Source organism: Oryx dammah, unplaced genomic scaffold, assembly GCF_014754425.2.
Source record: "Oryx dammah isolate SB20612 unplaced genomic scaffold, SCBI_Odam_1.1 HiC_scaffold_10, whole genome shotgun sequence".
Classification (NCBI taxonomy): domain Eukaryota; kingdom Metazoa; phylum Chordata; class Mammalia; order Artiodactyla; family Bovidae; genus Oryx; species Oryx dammah.
The window spans coordinates 65327550-65348910 of NW_024070194.1; the positions used below are offsets into that span (position 1 = coordinate 65327550).

Genomic DNA, 21361 nt, shown 5'->3' on the forward strand with positions numbered 1-21361 from the left:
CCGAATGGACTCACCTTCTCAGATAGGTTGTCTTGTCTTATCTCTCCTCCCCACTCCCTTCTGAAGGGGCTCCATTTGGTTTCCACCCTCAATGCTTCTCCAGAGATAACCAGTGACTTTTATGTGGTTAAAACCAGAGGTATTTGTTCACTTCTCATCTTGAGAACATTCAGCATTGTTATCCTATTTTGTTGATCAATTCCTTAGCAGTTTCTTTCTGGAGGTGGAAGACACTGCATCAAATGTTCAGGGACATTTTAGGACCTAACAGCATACAGTTGCTTGTAGAATTCCATATTGTTTCTTCTTGGTATTACAAATAAAATGTGAGCCTTTACCTCTTCACAGTGAGAATCTTAAGATTCTAAGACAGGCTGAGCATGCCAGACACTTAGCCAAGACTGTTCCTTTCAACCTTTAGAGTTCACAGTGTAATTTTTAGGCTCAACCAAAAGTGTCAGTCCATCCTAAAGGAAATCAGTCTGAATATTCATTGGAAGGACTGATGCTGAAGCTGAAACTCCAATACTTTGGCCACCTGATGCGAAGAACTGACTCATGTGAAAAGACCCTGATGGTGGGAATGATTGAAGGCAGGAGGAGAAGGGGACGACAGAGGATGAGATGGTTAGATGGCATCACCGACTCAACGGACATGAGTTTGAGTAAACTCTGGGAGTTGGTGATGGACAGGGAGGCCTGGTGTGCTGCAGTCCATGTGGTCACAAAGAGTCAGACAGAACTGAGCGACCGAACTGAAAAAAGTCTTGAATTTTAAAAATATTTCTTATTTGCTTAAATACAAAGATTTATTTTTCTTTATTGTCTTAAATATTTTTGGAAGTGAAACAACTTTTGATTTCCAATTACAAGTGTTTAATAGGCAGACCTTTGGTGCCTAAATGATAATTCTTCATGATACATAAATCTGTGAAATCCATCTCTTTTGAGTTTGAAAGTTACAGCCTGAGCACTCTCGTAATTTCTGTTGCCATGAATTGCATGTCCTGGTCTATGAATGTCAGTCTTCGCCAGACCTTAACTTTACATTTCAGTGCGGCATCACTGTGAATTTTTTTAAAGCTTTCTATTTATTTTTAATTGTATTTTTATTTATTTATTTTTTGGTTGTGTGGCATGCAGGATCTTAGTTTCCCAACCAGAGATTGAACCCAGTGCAATGGAAGTGTGGATTCTTTTTTTTTTTTTAATTGGAAATGGAATAATCAAACAAAATCTCATTTATTTCAATAGCTCCAAGTGCAAATACAGCAAGCCAGTACACAGTTTCAGGACACTGCTTTAAATACAAAGAAAACTTGATATACAAAAATGAAAGGGTAAATAGCAGAAATAAAGTTCAATTTTTAAAAAAAGTTCAAGTAACCTGAAAACCTCTAGACTAAAATAGTCTTATATCAATTCATAAATGCCTTAATTTATAGATAACAGTGGTACATTCTAATCAAAAAGGACTTCCCAAAGAGTCACTTCAAACTGGTCAACTCCAGATAAGAAGAAATTCCTGGCACTGGCTATTCTGGATTCGGCACTCACTCATACTGTACAGACTGGTATGGTTCAATCCATGGCATTTGGTTTTTATACAAATTCCAAAAAGGTATTTAAAGTTCAATAGGAGGCCAACACCACTACCAAGCATTCCTGAAATGGCCACTATATATTTAAAAGGTTTAAAGACCAATTTTGGCTTCAGGCCTATGGCACAATGTTGGGGGAAAGACTTCAATTAATACTCCTTCCATTACTTAAATCCTTTTTGTAAGATTAGCAAAATGGCCCTTAAAACTTCCTCAGAAAAACTGTATTTAAATATATGAAAGCTCCCACTAGGAAATTAATTAAAAGTTGTTGATATTCTTTTTAATCACTTAGTGGCCAAGTCATATGTATATTTCTGCTCCCCAGAAGCAATGTTAGCTGCTAGCTTCAATTCAAGAAATGCATATTTTCCAGAAGGTTTATATGAGATGCTTATTCCGTCTTTTACTTTCTTCATCTTTTCATTGTAGGCATTAAATTGAGAGTCTGTTCCAAAAATTCTGTCCCACCATGTAAATGTTTCCGATGAAGTTCATGTGGTGCAAATTGTGATGCCGAGAACCAGCATAGAAAGGAATGAGATTTAAAGGGTTGAGAGGAATGTCATAACCACTATGGACATCAATAGTCTCTATCAAACGAACAGTCACCCAGGCCCAAAGAAGAATAACATGATCACATAAAAGTATGATTCCAGTGAAAAATCCAGTTCTAAGAATTATGGTTTCCAGAGGATGTGCATATTCAGCTTCCATTCCAAATGGAGCCTGAAACTTATGATGAATTTTATGAATATATTTATATATTCTTTTGTTATGTAAAAGCCTATGCAAGAAATAGTGTCAAGTATCCTCGATCACTGCACAGCCAAAACATCTTGCCAAAAGCGTGTACCATCTTGGCATTGTTTCCCAATCGTAGGGAATACTGAAATACTCTGTAAAATAGTAAGTTCCACAAGTCAATGGAAGCTGGATAGAAAAGTGATTAAAGAGAAGCACTTTAAAACGTTTCCATTGGTTTTCCCATGTTTCTGGTTTATCCTTTTGAATTTTGTACTTTTTCATGTAAGGTATAAATTGAAACAAAGATCCAGGTAAACAGAACAAGAAATAAAGGACCTCGTGAACTATGAGAGATCCCCACGTTGCAATCTGGAACTTTGTATAATTATTCAACATATAATTCCAAGCAATTTAAAATGGTTCCTGCAGAGGATTCTCAGGCAAAAGTGAATCTACATATTCCACAGCCAAGGATGCTGAACTAAAGACGCTGATACTTTCATTTGTTGCCATTTTTCAAATCTTTGCAGACAGCCTTATTATTCTTGCGCGCCACCCAGTCTGCAGCCGCCACCTCCAGAGCTGTGCTAGGCGCTGCCACTCGATTCTTTTTTTTTTTTTTTAATTTAGTTTTTATTTGGAGCAAAATTGCTTTACAATGTTGTGTTGGTTTCTGCCCTACGACAGTGCAAATCAGCCTTCCTTCCCTCCTGCATCCCACCCTTCTGGGCCAACACAGAGCCCCAAGCTGAGCTCCCTGTGTTGTATAGCAGCTTCTCACCAGTTGTCTACTTCACACATGGTGGGGTACCTGTGTCGATGCTGCTTTCCCTGTCGCACTTTTTCCTTCCCCCACTGTGTCCACAAGTCTGTTCTCTGTATCTGCATCCCTTCCCTGCAAATAGGTTCATTCATACTCTTTTTCTAGATTGCATATATCTGCATTCAAATATACGATGTGGGTTTTCCAACATCTTTCTGACTTAACTTCACTCTGAATAACAGGTTCTAGCTTCATCCACCTCACTAGAACAGACTCAAATTGCTACAGTATCAAGACAGAATGATACTGGCACAAAAACAGAAATAAAGACCAGTGGAACAAGATAGAAAGCCCAGACATAAACCCACACACATATGGGCACCTTATCTTTGACAAAGGAGACAAGAATATACAGCGGAGAAAAAAACAGCCTCTTTAATAAGTCGTGCTGGGAAAACTGGACAGCTACATGTAAAAGAATGAAAGTAGAACACTTCCTAACACCATACACAAAAATAAACTCAAAATGGAAGTGTGGATTCTTAAGCACTGGACCACCAGGGAAATCCTTGATAACTTTTTAAATGAAGTGTGTCTTCTACTACCAATGGAGATAACAAGTAAAATGATGATAAAATAAAAAGACACCTTTTCTGTTCCACTCAGTTGACACGTGTGTGGTTAAGGAATACTGTGTCATAGCTGGTTCCTACTGGTGGTAGCCAGATTTCATATTTGACAGTAGGAATCATGGCTTCAGAAGTATTTGAATGTCAAAATATGTTTTTGAGTTGAGGAAATAAGTTGCCATTAGTTTTTCTTTTGGTTTCAGTGTTTTTTTTTTATGGTGTACAGTAACCTGTGGGTCTATTTTGCTGTAAGAAACGACTCACAAAGCTAGCCAACAGTCTCAGAGTGTTGTGGCAGATTCAGCCCCAAGGAGCTGTTTCCTGCTTTCTAAGCAAAGCCTGGAACATGTGCTCTGCTGGGGACTATTCCACGCATCTCAGGGGACATGTCTGGTCCTTTTTACTGCAGTGATGGCCTAGGTCAATGACTCTTCATTCTTAGGAATCTTTAGGAAATATCCCCTCTGCCCTCCTGCAAATTAAAAAGCCATCTGACACTAATATTCTCATGCTTGGATATTTAAGAATTTCAGCAATCGCTCGAGGAAATCCTCATTGCACTAGAACACACTGGTCTTCACTGCCGAAGCAAAAATGAGAAATTGAAGCCAAAGTGTTTTGAGCTCTTTCCCTTCATCCTTTTCCACTTTCAGCTAGGAGTTGGAAGAAGGGAATGTTACTGTTTTAAAATCATGCATCAAAATCTTGTGATTACCAGATAATTTCTGTTTCCACCTGTTTGTTGCGCACAGCGTTAAGTCCCAGGTGGCCCCTGCCTTTCTACCTATCCTAAGGGGTGGATGTCAGGACCATGGCCAGATAGGGACCCTAGGTTAGCATAGCTGAGCAGGGAGATGCTATGACAGCACCCACAGTCATGTCTATGAAGACAAAACCCCATTCTGGAGTCTTTAGAAGCTTTGATGTGAAAGAGCCTCCCTTTGAGCTGAGATGTTACTGCGTGAAATCCTGTTTCAGATTGGCTTCTTATACCACGTGTGCCTTTTTCTCCTCTTACATTTTCTTGGTGCCTGTGACCTTGTGTCATCTCTAGGCAGATGTGCTGCGAGTGTCCAGGTGTACTTTGCACCTACGTTTTTCTTTCACTACATCTCCCATGCTGTGACTTTTTGACTATGTGGCTTATTTTCTGCATAAGGCAGGAGCAAGCACCCTGATGGAACAGACAGGACTTGAGTTTGAGTCCTGTCCTGTGTGATCTCGGGCCTGTCACTCAAACTCCTAACCACAAGTTCTTCATCCTTGAAGATGGGAGTGAGTAGAGTTATCCATCCCCACAGGGTTTTATGATAATTAGATGAGATAACAAATCAGCTCTGCTCAGGATAGATTTTTTTTTTCTTTTGTATTGTCTTTGCCAGCATCTCACATTTCATTCTCTCCTTGTTCCTCTTTCTCTCTCTCCTTTTTTTTTTTTTGGCTTTTTTTTTTTTCAAGGAGTACCATTGTATTTAGTTAGTTAGTTTATTTTTTTATTGCTCTGGGTCTTTGTCGCTGCGCACAGGCTTTCCCTCGTTGCAGTGAGCTGGGGCCACTCTTCACTGCAGTGCACAGGCTTCTCATTGCAGCGGTTTCTCTTGTGCAGCACAGGCTCTAGGCACACAGGCTTTAATAGTCGCAGTACTTGGGCTCAGTAGTTGTGACACATGGGCTTTAGTCACTCCGAGGCATGTGGAACCTTCCCAGACCAGGGATCGAACCTGTGTCCCCTGCCTTGGCAGGCGGATTCTTCTGTGTACCACCAGGGAAGTCCCTGCTTTGCTTTTTTAAATTCAGATCCACCAGACTTAAAAGAGTTTGGTTCTTTCCCCGCTCCTCAACTTTTTCTCTTGAAAAGTTTCAATACTTCAGCAACAACAAAAAAGTAAGAATAGTGCAACAGACAGCCGTATTCCCATCACCCAGATTCACTCGTTTACATTTTACGGTGTGTGCTTTATGTTTTTCACCATTTATCTCTTAAGAACAAAGACCTTCTCAAACACAAACCACAGCTATCACACCCAGGAAATTTAATTGATTTAATCATTTTCTGATACACAGTTCATATTCACATTTCCAAATTATCCCAATAACATCTTTTTTTTTTTCCCCTGAAGAGTCTAGACAAGTCATTTTGTTTGTTCTGCAGAAAATCCCTCAGTGGAGATTTGTTGGATTGACCCCTCCAGACTAGACTCCAGCGAAACACTCTGGTGCATTAGTGTAGAGGTGATGCCACGTTCGGGGGGCGTTACCACAGGGGCAGTGATGTCAGGCTGTCCCATCAGTGATGATCCTAAGTCTCTGATTATTTGGTTAAAAGTGTGTCCACCAGATTTATCCGTTTAAAGCATTACCTTTGAAAAGCATTAAAGAATACTCTTTTGTCACTTACTATTTCCAAGTTCTGTTGAACGTTTTGAGGTCTTATTCATGCATCTCACGTCTCACCTACCTGGAGCTTGACTTAGCATTGCATCATCTTTTTTCTCTTTCCTTCTCTTTTTCTCTCTTTTCTTGACTGTACCTCAAGGCTTATGGGATCTTAGTTCCCCAGACCTGGTCCATTGGCAATGAAAGTTCAGAGTCCTAACCACTGGGCTCCCCAAGGAATTCCCTCCTGTTCATTCTTACCACCCACTATGGTGGCTGTAGAAACGTTTCCCTTCTCTTTTCTTTTTTAAAAATATTTTTGGCCACACTGTGTGGCATTCGGGAGGTTAGTTCCTTGACTAGGGATTGAACCTCACTCCCTGCAGTGGAAGCACAGAGTCTTAACTGGACCATCAGGTAAGTCCCCATTTCCCTTTTCTTATCTGTCTCCCCCTCATCGTTTCTCCTCCACTGCTTCCCCTTGAGGCCATTCAGCCATTCAGGGAAGACTTTTGCAGGCCTTCTGTGACCAAGACAGGCACTATGTTTGGCGCTAGGAACACAGACGTAATCCTTGCCCTCATGAAACTTAAGTGAATGTATTGCATTTTACATTTTTTATTCATTCATTCATGTGACAAGTATTCACTCAGTGTCTATCATGTTTCTGCATTGCTCAGCTTCCTGGGAACCCAAGAAACAAAAACAGTCAAATCCCTGCCCTCACGGAGCTTACATTCTAGTTGACAAGTGGAAGTGAAGTGAAATGAAGTCGCTCAGTCATGTCCGACTCTTTGCGACCCCATGGACTGTAGCCTATCAGGCTCCTCTGTCCATGGGATTTTCCAGGCAAGAATACTGGAGTGGGTTGCCATTTCCTTCTCCAGGGATCTTCCCCACCCAGGGATTGAAACCAGGTCTCCCGCATTGTAGGCAGATGCTTTTACCGTCTGAGCCACCAGGGAAGCCAAGAGAATGTAAACAGGGAGAAGTGGGCTTGTGGTAAAGAGCTGATTTTGAAAGAGGTCAGGGAGCACTGAGGGAACCTTTAAGCAACCACCTAAAGGCTGTGGGGAGCAAACCATTTAGGTCAGCAGGAAACAAGTGTTCAGATAAAGAGCAAAACATGTGCAGATGCATGCCGGCACAGTCCTCAGAGCAGCTGGGGGCTCCCGGGAGCAGAAGAAAGGAAGATAAAATCAGAGACTCGAGGGATGGGGCGGGGCTAAGTAGTAGTTGAATATGTGAAATGAGAGAGGAGTTTGGGCTGGAGATGCACACTGGGATTCGGCAGCTTGTATGCAGTGTTTAAAGCCACAAGACGGCGTGAGATCAGCCGGGAGTGAGTGTAGACAGAGGCCAGAGGGAAGACCAGGAGATCTGGGAAATGAGGAGGGGCTATGGGAGAGGCTGAAAGGAGAAGCCAGTGAGGTTCCTGAATCTTACACGTTTTGAGGACATTCCCTTTATAAAAAAAATAGAGTACAAAATGATGAATAAAATTTAAAATAGAAAGTAAATATTTAGAGTGAGAAAGGAATCACAACAAATGGCTAATATTTTAAGGTAGTTAACCACAAATCTAAAAAAAAAAGATACAAATGAACTTACTTACAAAACAGAAATAGACTCACAGGCATAGGAAACAAACCTATGGTAGAATCTAGAAAAATGGTACAGATGAACCTATTTGCAGGGCAGGAATACAGACAGAGATGTAGGGAACGGACATGTGGTCACAGGGCAGAAAGGGGAGGGTGGGAGGAATTAGGAGATTAGGATTGACATTTATACACTGCCACTAAGGTCCGTCTAGTCAAGGCTATGGTTTTTCCAGTAGTCATGTATGGATGCGAGAGTTGTTGGTGATGGACAGAGAGGCCTGGCGTGCTGCAATTCATGGGGTCGCAAAGAGTCGGACACGACTGAGCAACTGAACTGCACTGAACATGTAAAACAGGGGCTTCCCAGGTGGCTTGGCGGTAAAGAATCCTGCCAAGCAGGAGATGCAGGAGACTCGGGTTCAGTCCCTGGGTTGGGAAGATCATCTGAAGGAGAAAATGGCAACCGACTTCAGTATTCTTGCCTGGAGAATTCCATGGACAGAGAAGCCTGGTGGGTTAGAGTTCATGGGGTTGCAGAGTCAGACACGACTGAGTGACTGATCATGATGGGTAAAATAGATAGCTGGTTGGAGCCTGCTAAAAGGCACAGGAAGCTCAGCTCTGTGGTGACCTAGAGGGATGGGATGGGGCTGGGGTGGAGTAGGAGGGGATATATATATGTATACATACGGCTGATTCATTTCATTTTAAAGCACTTATACTCCAATTAAAATTTTTAAAATTAAATATATCAAAATTTAAAAAAAAAAACATGGTTACCAAAGGGGAAAGGGGAAGGGGAGGATGAATCTGAAATTTGGGATTAACAGATACACACTACTATATATAAAACAGATAAACAGCAAGGACCTACCGTATAGCACAGGGAACAATATTAAATACCTTAACCTATAATGGAAAATAACCTGAAAAATAATACATATATATGTGCATTATATGTAATATGTGTATATACTATACATATATATGTATAAGCTGAATCACTGTGTTGTACACCTCAAATATTATAGTAAATCAACTGTATTTCAATTTTAAAAGAAGGTGTGTGTGTGTTAGTCACTCAGTCATGTCCGACTCTTTGCGACCCCGAAGGCCCACCAGGCTCCTTTGTCCATGGGATTCTCCAGGCAAGAATACTGGAGTGGGTTGCCATTTCCTTCTCCATTAAAAGAACATACATGCCACAAATATCATAATATCCCCAAAGCACATTTTTATTTTTATTATTACTAACTGCCTGACATATGTCTTCCTGCATTTTAGACTGCATCTTCTCTGATTAGCTCTCCATATGAGGATGGATTTGAAATACAGTCTTCTATAGTGGAAATAGCTAATTTAGTCTTTCCTCCAGCTAGGTTACTCAACATTAATTGTGTTACTGGTAATTTAGAAAAAGTTTTGCTTCAGTCGCATAACTCTCCACTATCAAGCCTCATCTGTAACTTCCTCTGTGGTTTCTTCCACTGGGGGTGCTTCTTGCCCAGGAGCAAGACCTCAGAGAACTGAGTCACTTGCTTTCGCTAGATACTACATGGTACCCATGGCTCCCAGTGGCTCAAGAAGCAGCTGGTCCAGTTTAGCTGGGACCCCACAGCTCCTGCCCCCTCCCAACTGCTAAGCTGGCCCTGTGGGTGAGGTCAGGTGGCCATGGAGCCTGGGTCAAGGTGACTCCAAGCAAGTAACAGAGCAGAACAGTGTTTCCTTCAGATATTCTCCTTTAGGAATAGAGGATGGCATCCACAGTCTGTGAGATTTACCTTAGGTCCAGTTCTTGCTGGAGTCCAGGTGAAGTGGAAGTGATGCTGGCAGCCCACTAGCCCCACTCCAAGCCCTGAGACCACTACCAGGGTGATCTCTCAGCCAGAAAGCAGTGTTCCATGCTGTGGCTTGGGTGCCAGAAGAGGCCTCGCTCTGGTGCATGGGCTCGGCTGCTCTGCAGTATGTGGGATCCTAGTTCGCAGACCAGGGATTGAATCCGAGTCGCCTGTATTGCAAGGTGGATTCTAAACCACTGGACCACCAGGGAAGTCCCTGGAATCCCTGAAACTTAAGTTTTATGAACTTTAAGTCCAGCTGGTCTCTGTTAGGAGGAAAAGCAGGAAGGAAAGCATTCATGGAAGCCAAGTGAAGAAAGCATTTCCAAAACAAGGTGATCGGTGAATGGTGTTAAATGCTGCTTAAGAGGCTGAGAATTAACTATTGGACTTAGAAATGTGATGGTTGTTGGTGATCTTGACACAGTTTGGTGACGTGGTAGAAACAAAAGTTCATGGTAAAGAAGATGCCTGCAATGCGGGAGACCAGGGTTTGATCCCTGGGAAGATCCCTTGCAGAAGGGGGTGGCTACCCACTCCTGTATCCTTGCCTGGAGAATTCCGTGGACAGAGAAGCCTGGCAGGCCCCAGTCCATGGTGTTGCAGAGTCAGACACGACTGAGCAACTAACGCTCTTCATTTCGTCAGTTTGAGATGCTAGAACAAAAATACCGTAGACTGGGCAGCTTAAGCAACAGACGTTTATGTCTCAACAGTTCTGGAAGCTGGAAAGTCAGAGATCAAGGCAGGAGCAGATCTGGTGTCTGGTGAGGGTCTTCCTGGTGTCTTCACATGGCAGAGAGAGAGAGAAGCTCTCTTGTGTCTCTTTATTTATCTGGCTGCACCAGGTCTTAGCTGTGGTGTGTAAGATCTAGTTCCCTGACCATGGATTGAACCCAGGCCCCTGCATTGGGAGCGAAGAGTCTTAGCCACTGGACTACCGGGGAAGTCCCTCAAATCTCTTCTTATACAAGCAGTAATCCCAACATGAAAGCTCCACTCTCATGACCTAATTTCCTCCCAGAGGCTCCATCTACAGATACCATCACATTGGATATTAGGGTTACAACAAGTGAATTTGGTGGCAGGGACGGGGTAGGTGGGACACAAACATTCAGCCATAGCGGGATAAGTTCAAGAGAAAACAGGGAGAAGTAGGAAACAGTGAATACATATAACTCTCTGTAGGCGTTGTGTGTATGAAAATTAGTTCCTGTTGTTCTTATTTACAAATGAGTGAATAATACATTTTTCTATTTTTACCTCTTCAAAAAGCCCTAAATTATGTTCTCACTTTTGTTTGATGCCACAGTAGGTCCTAAATACAAAAGCAGTTCCCCATACTTTATGTAAATGCTCAAAATAGAATAAAAAGGGAACTTAAGAAAGTCTCAAGATCTCTTTTCAGCCCAAGCATATACAAGGGACACTAGTCTACTTCTTGTCTTCTAAAGATATAGAAAAGTCAATAGGACAGAGGCAGGTGAGAATTTGCATTCATATAAGCTGCCCTTCCCCCATGTCACATGTGGTTAACTTTTGATGCTGTTGAATATTTTTGGGTCTCTTTCTGCCGTCTCACTTTTCACCTCCCTGGAGCTTGACTTAGCAGAGTACATTATTACTCTGCCCACTCCACCCTGCATTCACTCAAAACTAAAACAACTTGGAAAGAAGACCATTTAAAAATCATACTCTTGGTGCTTCCCTGCTGGTCCATTGAGTAAGACACCACACTTCCAATGCAGGGGCCCTGGGTTCAATCCCTGGTCAGGAGCTGGATCCCACGTGCCACAGCTTAGAGTTTGCGTGCCACCACTCAGACCCAGTTCAGCCAAATAAATAAATACAAATATTTTTAAAAATAGATCTTTTAAAAAATACAGTAATCCATTTCATGTTATGTACATGTGTGTGTATGTACACTGTCAACAAATTCTAAGACTTTTTCAAACACCCCATTGGTGTTTTTTTTAATTATTAAATAAAATATGTCATTTCATGCTCACTCTTACATTTACAAATGTTTTTTCCATAAAACTTTTGCCATCACAATACTGCCTACCAAAGACTCCTGTTGTCTTGGCTGTTCCTTTTGCATGGTCATACATACACACACTTAACGACATCCCCATGAATTTCCTTTGTGATTGATTGTTGTATTGGTCTGTATTGTTTGTAAGACCATAGTGATCATCCTGTTAACTTCATAACTGTTTGTTAGCCTAATTCTTAAAATTTTCACTGATTTCCACCCATGAATGGATAAAGAAGATGTGATACATATATACAATGGAATATTACTCAGACATAAAAAGGAATGGGATTGGATCATTTGTAGTGAAGTGGATGAACCTAGAGTCTATCATACAGAGTAAAGGAAGTCAGAAAGAAAAACAAATACTGTATGTTAAGGCAGATATGGAGTCTAGAAAAATGGTACAGGTGAGCCTATTTGCAGGGCAAGAGTGGAAATGCAGATATAGAGAACTGAAATGTGGATGCAGGGAAGGGGGAGGGAAAAGTGGGACGAACTGTGAGAGGAGCATTGACACACACACAGACACACACAGACACACACACACACACACACACACTGCTGCTGCTGCTGCTGCTGCTAAGTCTCTTCAGTCATGTCCGACTCTGTGCGACCCCAGAGACAGCAGCCCACCAGGCTCCCCCGTCCCTGGGATTCTCCAGGCAAGAACACTGGAGTGGGGTTGCCATTTCCTTCTCCAATGCAAGAAAGGGAAAAGTGAAAGTGAAGTCGCTCAGTCGTGTCCGACTCTTAGTGACCCCACGGACTGCAGCCTACCAGGCTCCTCCCTCCATGGGATTTTCCAGGCAACAGTACTAGAGTGGGGTGCCATTGCCTTCTCCTACCATGTGTGAAATAGCTAGCTAGTGGGAAGCTGCTGTGTATCAGAGAGCTCAGTTCGGTGCTCTGTGATGACCTAGACGGGTAGGAGGTGGGGGTTGGGAGGGAGACTCCAGAGGAAGGGGTATATGTATACATATGGCTGATTCACGATGTTGTACAGCAGAAACACAACATTTTAAAGCAATTATACTCCAATAAAAACATTTTTTTCACTGATCTCAAGTATACTGTGCAAAGCCAGTTAAGTCGACCCAAGACATTTCTTATAGTTCTTTGTTGAGTGTTATTTGATCCTGCGTGTAATTTTACAGATGTTTCTGCTTCCTGTTTTATGTTACACAGAAGTTTTACCTCCCTCCTCCCCCACACATTGCGAGAACCTTTAACCACGGGCCATGTTGTTCCATGAACCACTTCCTCTTGAGGAGGGCTTTCATTGCATTTTGAAAAAAACTACACAGCAGGAATTGGGTAAAATGCAATATTGTCTGTTATTTTCCAGTTGTACCATACACTGGCTACTTCATGATCTCCACCAGCATTTGTGAGCACCTGGATTCTGCACTACTACATATTCCATACCAAGTGTGATTCCTATCACCAACAGATTTTTAAAAAATTATCTCCTCTTTTGTATCTGTAGTTGTAATATGTGGGCTGGAGCTTCCCTGGTGGCTCAGTGATAAATAATCCATGGACCAAATGGTTCGATCCCTGGGTTAGGAAGATCCCCTGGAGAAGGAAATGGCAACCCACTCCAGTATTCTTGCCTGGGAAATCCCATGGACAGAGGAGCCAGGCAGGCTACAGGCCATGGAGTCACAAAAGAGTCAGACAGACTGGCTAAACAGCAACAATGTGTGGGCTGATTTTTTTTCCCTCAAAAAAATAAACACAGCCAGTTGGGTTTTTTTAATTTAAAAATAATAAAAATATCAAAACATTTTGATACTGAAAGAACCTCAGATTTTCCAACTTTCTTTCTCATGAATTCTGTTAATAGTTATAGTTTAATTCTGGCAATCTAGCTATAGACTCAAACAGCACTTTACTTGCACAATAGTACATGATACACGATAGTACACGGTACACGATAGTGCTACAACCAGGGTGAATCTTGAGGACAAATATTTCAGTCCACCTACATGAGATGTCTCAAGTAGCCAGATGCATAAACAGAGAAAGTAGGGTGATGGATCCTAGGATTCGAGGCTGGGGGTGGGAGGGATGGGGAGTTACTATTTAATGGGTATGAAATTTCAGTTGAGGAAGATGAAAAGGTTCTGGAAATGAATAGTGGTCATGGTTGCACACCAATATGAATGTCACAGCAATCCTACGAATTACATGTTAATCTCTTTATTTTACAGATGAGGAAACTAACCCAGGGAGGTTTAAAAACCTTATCCAGGTTGTTGTTGTTGGCATCTGGATTTACTGATAGGGTTGCCAAGTGCAATGGACAGCACGTCTCTCCACGACGTATGCTGACATCCATGAAAGTTGGATTCCAAATGATCAGTAGGGTTATATGAAGGATGAGTGGACAGAGGAGGATGCTACTTGAAGGGAATAGTGTGTACCAAGACAAAGAGAATGTTTAAAGCCTGTTCAGACAGTGTCAAGGGCCCTGATGGGTAAGAGTTGAACCCTGAAGAGTAGGTTGGGGCAAATTATGAAGGACTTTAAAAGGTGTGGCGAGACTTGAACTCTCCCCACTTCATCGTGATCAGCCACGGAACAGGAGATTGAAACATTCAGATTCCCATTTCAAATTCGAAATGATAGTGATGGGACTTGATGAGGAATCCTGGAGGCTTGATGAGCTGCTGAGAGTCTCAACAGTGAGGATGAAGGAAAGGAAAGCTCTCTGCAGGAACCACTGACAGGATTTTTTTTTTTTTGGACTGATGGGGGTGGAAAAATGGGAAGAGTCTGGGGACTATGCCAGGGTTTCTAAATTAGACTAATAGATGGATAATGACCAATAGTCAAGCTAGGGCATATAGGAGGAGAATGCACCAGAGGGGGAAGAATGATGGAAAAGCTTATGAAATATTGAATGGGTTGTTTTAGGTGAGTCACTCAGGTCCAGAATCATGGTTGGAATTTCTCATCCAAGTAGCAATGAAACCCGCGTGCAAACTGAGTTAAACAGACAAGGTTAACTTTGCCATAGATATAAACAGATGTCCTATTAAGCAATATATAGATATATATTTACATAATATATGTTATATGTTATATATAAATATATTTATATTATATAACATAATATACAACATGAATATATATTAGAATACTATCAGGACACTTTTTCCTGCACTCTGGGGATCTGACTGACATCTAACACTAAAGCATTGACATAATGATATGGTATATGTATATATTGTGAAACAGTCATCACAAGTTGCATTAACACCTCCTAGAGTCACCATGTTTTCTCTTACAGGCAGATTTTTTAAAATATGCATATTTAAAGCTTATATAGGAAATGTGTATATGTGGTGAAGAAAAACCATCTGTAGATAAAAAACAGGCTTAGAAGTTTGAGCCTTAGGGAAAGACAGAGCCTTAGGGAAAATGCCACCATCATTCAGGGACTCTAAGGCAGAATTTCGGCCTGAATGTACAGCCTCAACCACCCCATCCCACTCCTATCCAACTCTCTGCACCCTCCAAAAAAAAAAAAAAAAAAAACAACAGCAAAATCTATCTGATAAAGAATGATTCCAAATGTTTTTAATCAACGGAGTTCAGAAATGACATACTCACAAAAAGATGTTAATTCCACCCAGTCGCTATGTGCATGTTGCTTGTTTCACAATCCATTGCTTCACTAAGGCTCCTCCACCCCTTCTCTTTTGGCTGTTAACCCATACAACACTTTGAGTGCTCAGGGCTGGGTGTTTCCTTTCTCTCTTTTTACTCTTGATTTTGACCTTCAGGAAATAACGAATAGACACAGCCCTATTTTCTTGTGCGTGTGTGTGTATGGACACTGTATACATCCATAGAACTCTGGTTCTGTTCATTCCAAAAACAAGGTTTTCTTGTAGGGAAGATAAATATGTAATCTGGTTTGAATTTACACATTAATACACATTTACGTTATTAATAGCTCTTAACTAAATGTTTCAGGATTTTCACCAAGGATAACAACGCTTTTAAACTGTGATCCTTTCAGCAGCCTACTTTACTTATAACAAGATTTATGGAATAATTTTGATGTTAACTCCTTTAAATAATTCAATATCAACAGACTCTAGGGAAAAGGAATGAAAGGGCTGGGGGAAGATTTTTCTACTTTGATGAACATAGGGGGAGTCAGCAGAGGTCACAAGAATGGGCTGCTGTTAGGAGTTATTTCCACATTAGGTATATGATTCACTCTGGCATGTCCTCAACCTGTTCTGTTTTTTTAAATTTTTAACTTAATTTTTATTGTGTATTGGAATATAGTTGATTTACAATGTTGCGTTAGTTTCAGGTGTACAGCAAAGTGATTCAGTTATACATATATTCATTCTTTTTCAGATTCTTTTCCCATATAGGCTATTGCAGAATATTCAGTAGAGTTTCTGTGCTCTACAGTAGGTTCTTGTTGGTTATCTGTTTTATATATAGTGGTGTGTGTATGCCTCTACCCATTCTGTATTGGTGGTGTATACAGTCTGAGAATCTAAGGTATTTGGGCTCAGTGGATATTTCTGACCCATCGATGCCACGTCTTAGCCGCTGGGCCACCAGGGAAGTCCACAGGGTGGATGTCTGGAAGATATGCACTGATAGACTCCAGATAGTTTTTACAGCCCTCATTCGTTCTGATTTCTCAGTGTCAGTGCCCTTCTAGCTGTTTACTGTTAATATCAGCCCAGCTTATAGATCAGTTTCTAGAACAAGGTTAAGTGCTAGACAGTGTCTTCGTCATTGTCATCATTACATCTCTGTACTTTCAAGAACTGATTTTTTAAATCATTTAGGTCAGTTTTAAATAAGCAGAGTCAGTATTACAGAGGTCTTTTAGCTACATACAAAGAGACAGAGGGTTTAGTTAAATCCTGGTTAACTAAAGTTATTAAATATGAAAAGGTATTATTCTTAAGTATTAGTCTGAGGTTATAGTAAAGGGAGAACTATACGTTTTCATGATAATTTATTCAAGGAAAGATAAATCCACCTTGACTTTGCTTATTTTAGCCAAATATTTTTTATTGACGTATAGTTGCTGTATGGTATTATGTAAGTTACAGGTATATAGTATAGTGATTCACAATTTTTAAAGGTTATACCTCATTTATAGCTATTATAAAATAGTGGCTATATTCTCATGTCTTGCAGTATATTCTTGTAGTTAACTTCATACCAAATGGTACCTCTTACCCTGCACCCCGATATTGCCCCTCCCCTCCTCTCTCTCCCCACTGGTAACCACTAATTTGTTCTCAACACCTGTGAATCTGCTTCGTTTTTGTTCTATCCACTAATTTGTTGCATTTTTTTAGATTCTGCATATAAGTGACATCATACAGTACTTGCCTTTCTCTGTCTGACTTATTTCACTCAGCATAATGCCCACCAAGCCCACGTGTGTTCCTGCAAATGGCCAGATTTCGCTCCTTTTATGGCTGAGTAATATTCCACTGTGTATGTTTACCACAGCTTCTTTATCCATTCATCTATTAATAGACACTTAGGTTGCTTCTGTATCGTGGCAATTCAAATAATTTATGTTAAATACAAACACACACAAGTGTGTGTGCACAGATAATATTATTATGGTTACGTGAGAAAGTTACATATGTGATATCCACATAAAAAAAGATCAGCCATGAGTTGATCATTGTTAAAGCTGGACAGTGGGTACATGAAGATAATTACATTATTTTCTCAACTTTTGTATGTATTTAAGTTTCATATAAAATGATGGAAACACAAACACACGCATACATACACATACATATTGTTTGGTTTAAATAATCCATGCCGATCTCATTCATTCACCAGACTTCTTAGCCTGAACTGTAATGAGCACTGATTTTCTGGTGTTTTAGAGCATTTGCGACCCTTAGAAATGATCTGCAACAAAGCCCTCATCTTACAGACGAAATAGTTGAGTCTTTATTGCCAAATAACACATTACTAATTAAGCCTTGTGACCGTGTCCCCTAATGTCCTAATCCAGCCTCACCAACAATGTCAGGACCAGAGCAATTAGTTATACCTCCCAGGGTGTCCCTCCTCACCCTTTATGGAAGCACTTTTTTCTCCTGTGGCCACTTCCTTCGCTTGGTTTAGGTAGAGAAAGGTTATAATGTAAAATACGTTTTATTTCCATCTCTTATCACTTGATCATGTGGCCGTTTTAGTTCTAACTGTGTGTCATCCTAATATTTCCAAATAAATGTGCTGAAAACTGCTGTTTCAGATATAAACTTGTAAAGCAAGGAATTTTTTGGTAAATTTGCTTACTCACACCTGACATCATTTTTGTGTTCGTTTTCAAGTGGAAATGAAGTTCTTTGTGGCTCAGGTGCCATCGCCCATGATCTGAGGCATTCTCTTTTTCCAATCACGATGTCCTATGTGGTTGTGAATTCCTGAATGTCACCCACTTGTCCAGTTGGCCCCAAGGAGACTAGTTCTGTCTGGGAAAACAGTCCCATTGTCACTGAGACAGTCCCTAGAGTTCGGCTCAATCTTGGACCAAGCAAATTGCAGAGAGGTCAGGCATGGATGTGCAGGCTGAAATGAACCTTCCTCTCCACAAGCTTTTCTTCTCGACTTACTTGCCCATTGATGGGCCTTTTGGAGGAAAAGAAAGAGATGGGACAATTATCCCCAAGGACCAGGCTTTTATTAGACTGTTTATACCTGGATTTCTTCCTTTTTCAGATGGGTGAGTCAAACGAAGATATAGACCAAATGTTCAGCAATTTGCTGGGAGAGATGGATCTCCTGACTCAGGTAAATTCTCCTTCTTACCTTTCAAATTAGAAAAAAAAACCCACAAAAAACAGTGTTACTGAATTTGATTCTAATATGACAAGAGAGCTATCTTTCTAAAGACTAGAAATGGACAATGTTATATAGTCCTGCTGTAACTGTAGTAGGGGAAAGAAATAAAGCTTTTTTCCTGATTGTACCCTTCTGAGTTCAGTTAACTGAATACATGGATCACACACACATTCTGTTATGGCAGTTCTCATGCTCATGGTGTTCAAATACTTAGCAATGCCAGTGGAGGAATTTTCCCCAAGCAAACCCTCTGCAACCACCACCCTCACTGAACAATTTCCCTGGCAGTTACCTTATGTAAAGGCTAATCCGCTAATGACTTTCTTCATAAAGCTCTAAAATAAGAATTATCCAGTATTCCTAAATAAGAAAGTCAGGGATTCCCAAAGTTTTCTACAGAATAAATGAAGACTAACCTATTTTTTATGTTTATTTTAGAAAAATAAATCAATACTAGTTAGTATCTACTTTATATTCTATATGAAATTCAAGTAAGTTCAGACTCAGTGAAGGAAGAGACAAAAGATGAGACAATAGGCTTAGAGAAAAGGGGCCCTGACTAAAAACCAGAGGGATGGGAGCCTCATTTCTGTAGATCTGAGGACTCTTTTCCACCCGTGAAGGGGGAGAGTTTGATGAACGTCTGCTTGTCTCTGTCCACTCACTTCTGCTCCATAGAGGAATGACTATCGTGTTTGGTCAGTTTGGGATTTTCATAGTTGAGTATTGTTGCTATAACCTCCAGAGTAAGATGGGGACCCCTCAGAGTGTCTTGGATCTGCCTTTACTGAGAGCCTTTCTGAGTTTTGATCTTTACTGTGCTCAAGTGAGTCCAGTCACAGGGTTTGCTTGGCTAAAACTGATTAAAGGAGTTTCTTCCTAAAACTAGTTTCCTTTCTCTTCTTTCCCTCTCTGTTTTACTCAAAGCCTATTACATCACACATTCATGGATACATATTTTGATAGAGAACTATTTATAATTTCTTTAAGTCGCCTGTATACTCCTGAGAAAAAGTGAGTTGGCTTCCCTAATTGCAATGTTATACTTCCTAATTATAGTGTTTAAAAAGCAACTGGTTAATGAGTATTTGTGTGCGTGTGCACTTCCTTTCACTAATTTTTGCTCCGGTATCTGCCCCATAGTTTCTCTATCAACCTTCCCTTTTCTTGGCAATTTTTGCAAGCTTATTCTGGTTTTTAGAATGAATTCTGGGGTTGCAGTCACTCTTCCTTACATTTTATCCTTGATTCTAACTTTCTTTGGTTCATTTTTTTTAAGCTTCTTGATTAGTGGTCTTTTTTTTTTCTACTTATAACTGATAGTATCTCGTTAATTTATTCTCAAAAATATAATGATTGCTTCTTTCAGAAATTTAAAACATGAACAAGGATATTACTACATCAAATTAACATAAAAAAATATACTTACCGTCATGAAAACATTCATGAGTAGAAACAGGTGAAATTGCTTCTCAAACTATAGATGTACAGATATTTTAAAATATTAGCTTTTAAATCATACAAGAAGTCACTTTTTCACTTAAAAAATAACGTTATTTACAAAATTAGTAACTTACTGTGTCTTCATTTCTTTTTAACAAGAGTTTTATTAAATAAGAGCAACAGCATTAACATTTTACTGTATAATAAAAGATTGCATCCTGAACAGTTCTTTTCTTCAAGTGACTAAATATTCCTTTCTTTGATGTCATAACTTAAGTCTTAATGAATTATATATACAGCGTATGTGTCACAAGTGCACCATTACCAGAAATATTTTCTGTTGTTTATAAAAACAAACGACTTCATTCTCATCAGTCTCAGTTGATATGTTTTGTTTCAAAGTGTACTTTCTAGAATAATTTTTAACTTGTCTTTTTTTGTAGGGAAAAAAAATCACCTAAAGTGTGCAAATAATACAGTTTTTAGAGAACATGTTTAGAGAGAACATGGGTAAACGGTAGATAATTCTTTACTTAATGAATAATTTGCCCTGCAAAAATGTGAGTATCCTGAATAACTTTGGGGCTGGGGCTCTGTTTTCACAGAGTTTAGGAGTCGACATTCTCCCTCCTCCAGATCCTAAACCGCCCAGAGCTGAATTTAACTACAGTGTGGGGTTTAAGGATTTAAATGGTAAGCATCATCATTTCTTTTCTTGAGTAATTTGAAATCATAGCAATGACTAAAATCTGTCAGAGTGTAATTTGTAGCTCTAGAAAACTAGGAATACACTTCCTTAGTTCTACATATATTCTTTCTGAGATTTTAAAAATTGATTGCACTTAATTTTATGAAGAAGTTATGTGCAAAAGAACACTGGCTTAGGAGGAAATAAACCCTTTTTACATAGTTAGGAGATCCAAACTTCTCCAAGCACTATACATGGAACCATTGTTGTTCAGTGACTAAGTCATGTCCAGCCCAGCGACCCCATGGACCACAGCATGCCAGGCTCCTCAGTTTTCACTGTCACCTGGAGTTTGCTCAAATTCATGTCCATCGGGTTGGTGTCCATGAGATCTAACCATCTCATCCTCTGCCGCCCCCCTTTCCTTTTGCCTTCAATCTTTTCCAGCATCAGAGTCTTTTCCAGTGAGTCAGCTCTTTGCATCAAGTGGCCGAGGTATCAGAGCTTCAGCAACAGTCCTTCCAATGAATATTCAGGGTTGAACCATTAGCATTAATGTAATAATATGCTGCATGGTGTTTGTGCTGATGATGTTGGGCAATAAATGATTGCCCCATGCTTTCTGATGCTTTGTTTCTGAGAAGGCTGTATTTCCCCCATTCCCATTTCCTCAATCTCGTTCACGTTGCACACAGCAGCTAGATTTCTCTTCCTCATCATCACTTCCACCCTGCTCACACTTTGTTCATCACACTCACCATCCGGTGACTGCC

The 21361-nt window shown here is 40.4% G+C and overlaps 1 protein-coding gene and 1 pseudogene across 3 annotated transcripts in view; one reads left to right on the forward strand and one right to left on the reverse strand.

Annotated features, from left to right (window-relative positions):
• The window catches only part of LOC120869255 (amyloid beta precursor protein binding family B member 1 interacting protein), a 91967-nt gene that overhangs the window by 19490 nt on the left and 51116 nt on the right, over positions 1-21361 (forward strand). For 2 of the 3 annotated variants that reach the window (XM_040248441.1, XM_040248442.1), the window contains 2 exons: positions 18335-18406; positions 20506-20593. In XM_040248441.1, the coding sequence (XP_040104375.1) occupies positions 18335-18406; positions 20506-20593 (160 nt within the window). Of the gene's footprint in view, positions 1-18233; positions 18407-20505; positions 20594-21361 lie in introns of those variants that run through there. The other variant, XM_040248440.1, reaches the window with a different exon arrangement.
• LOC120869260 lies at positions 1212-2932 on the reverse strand (annotated as a pseudogene).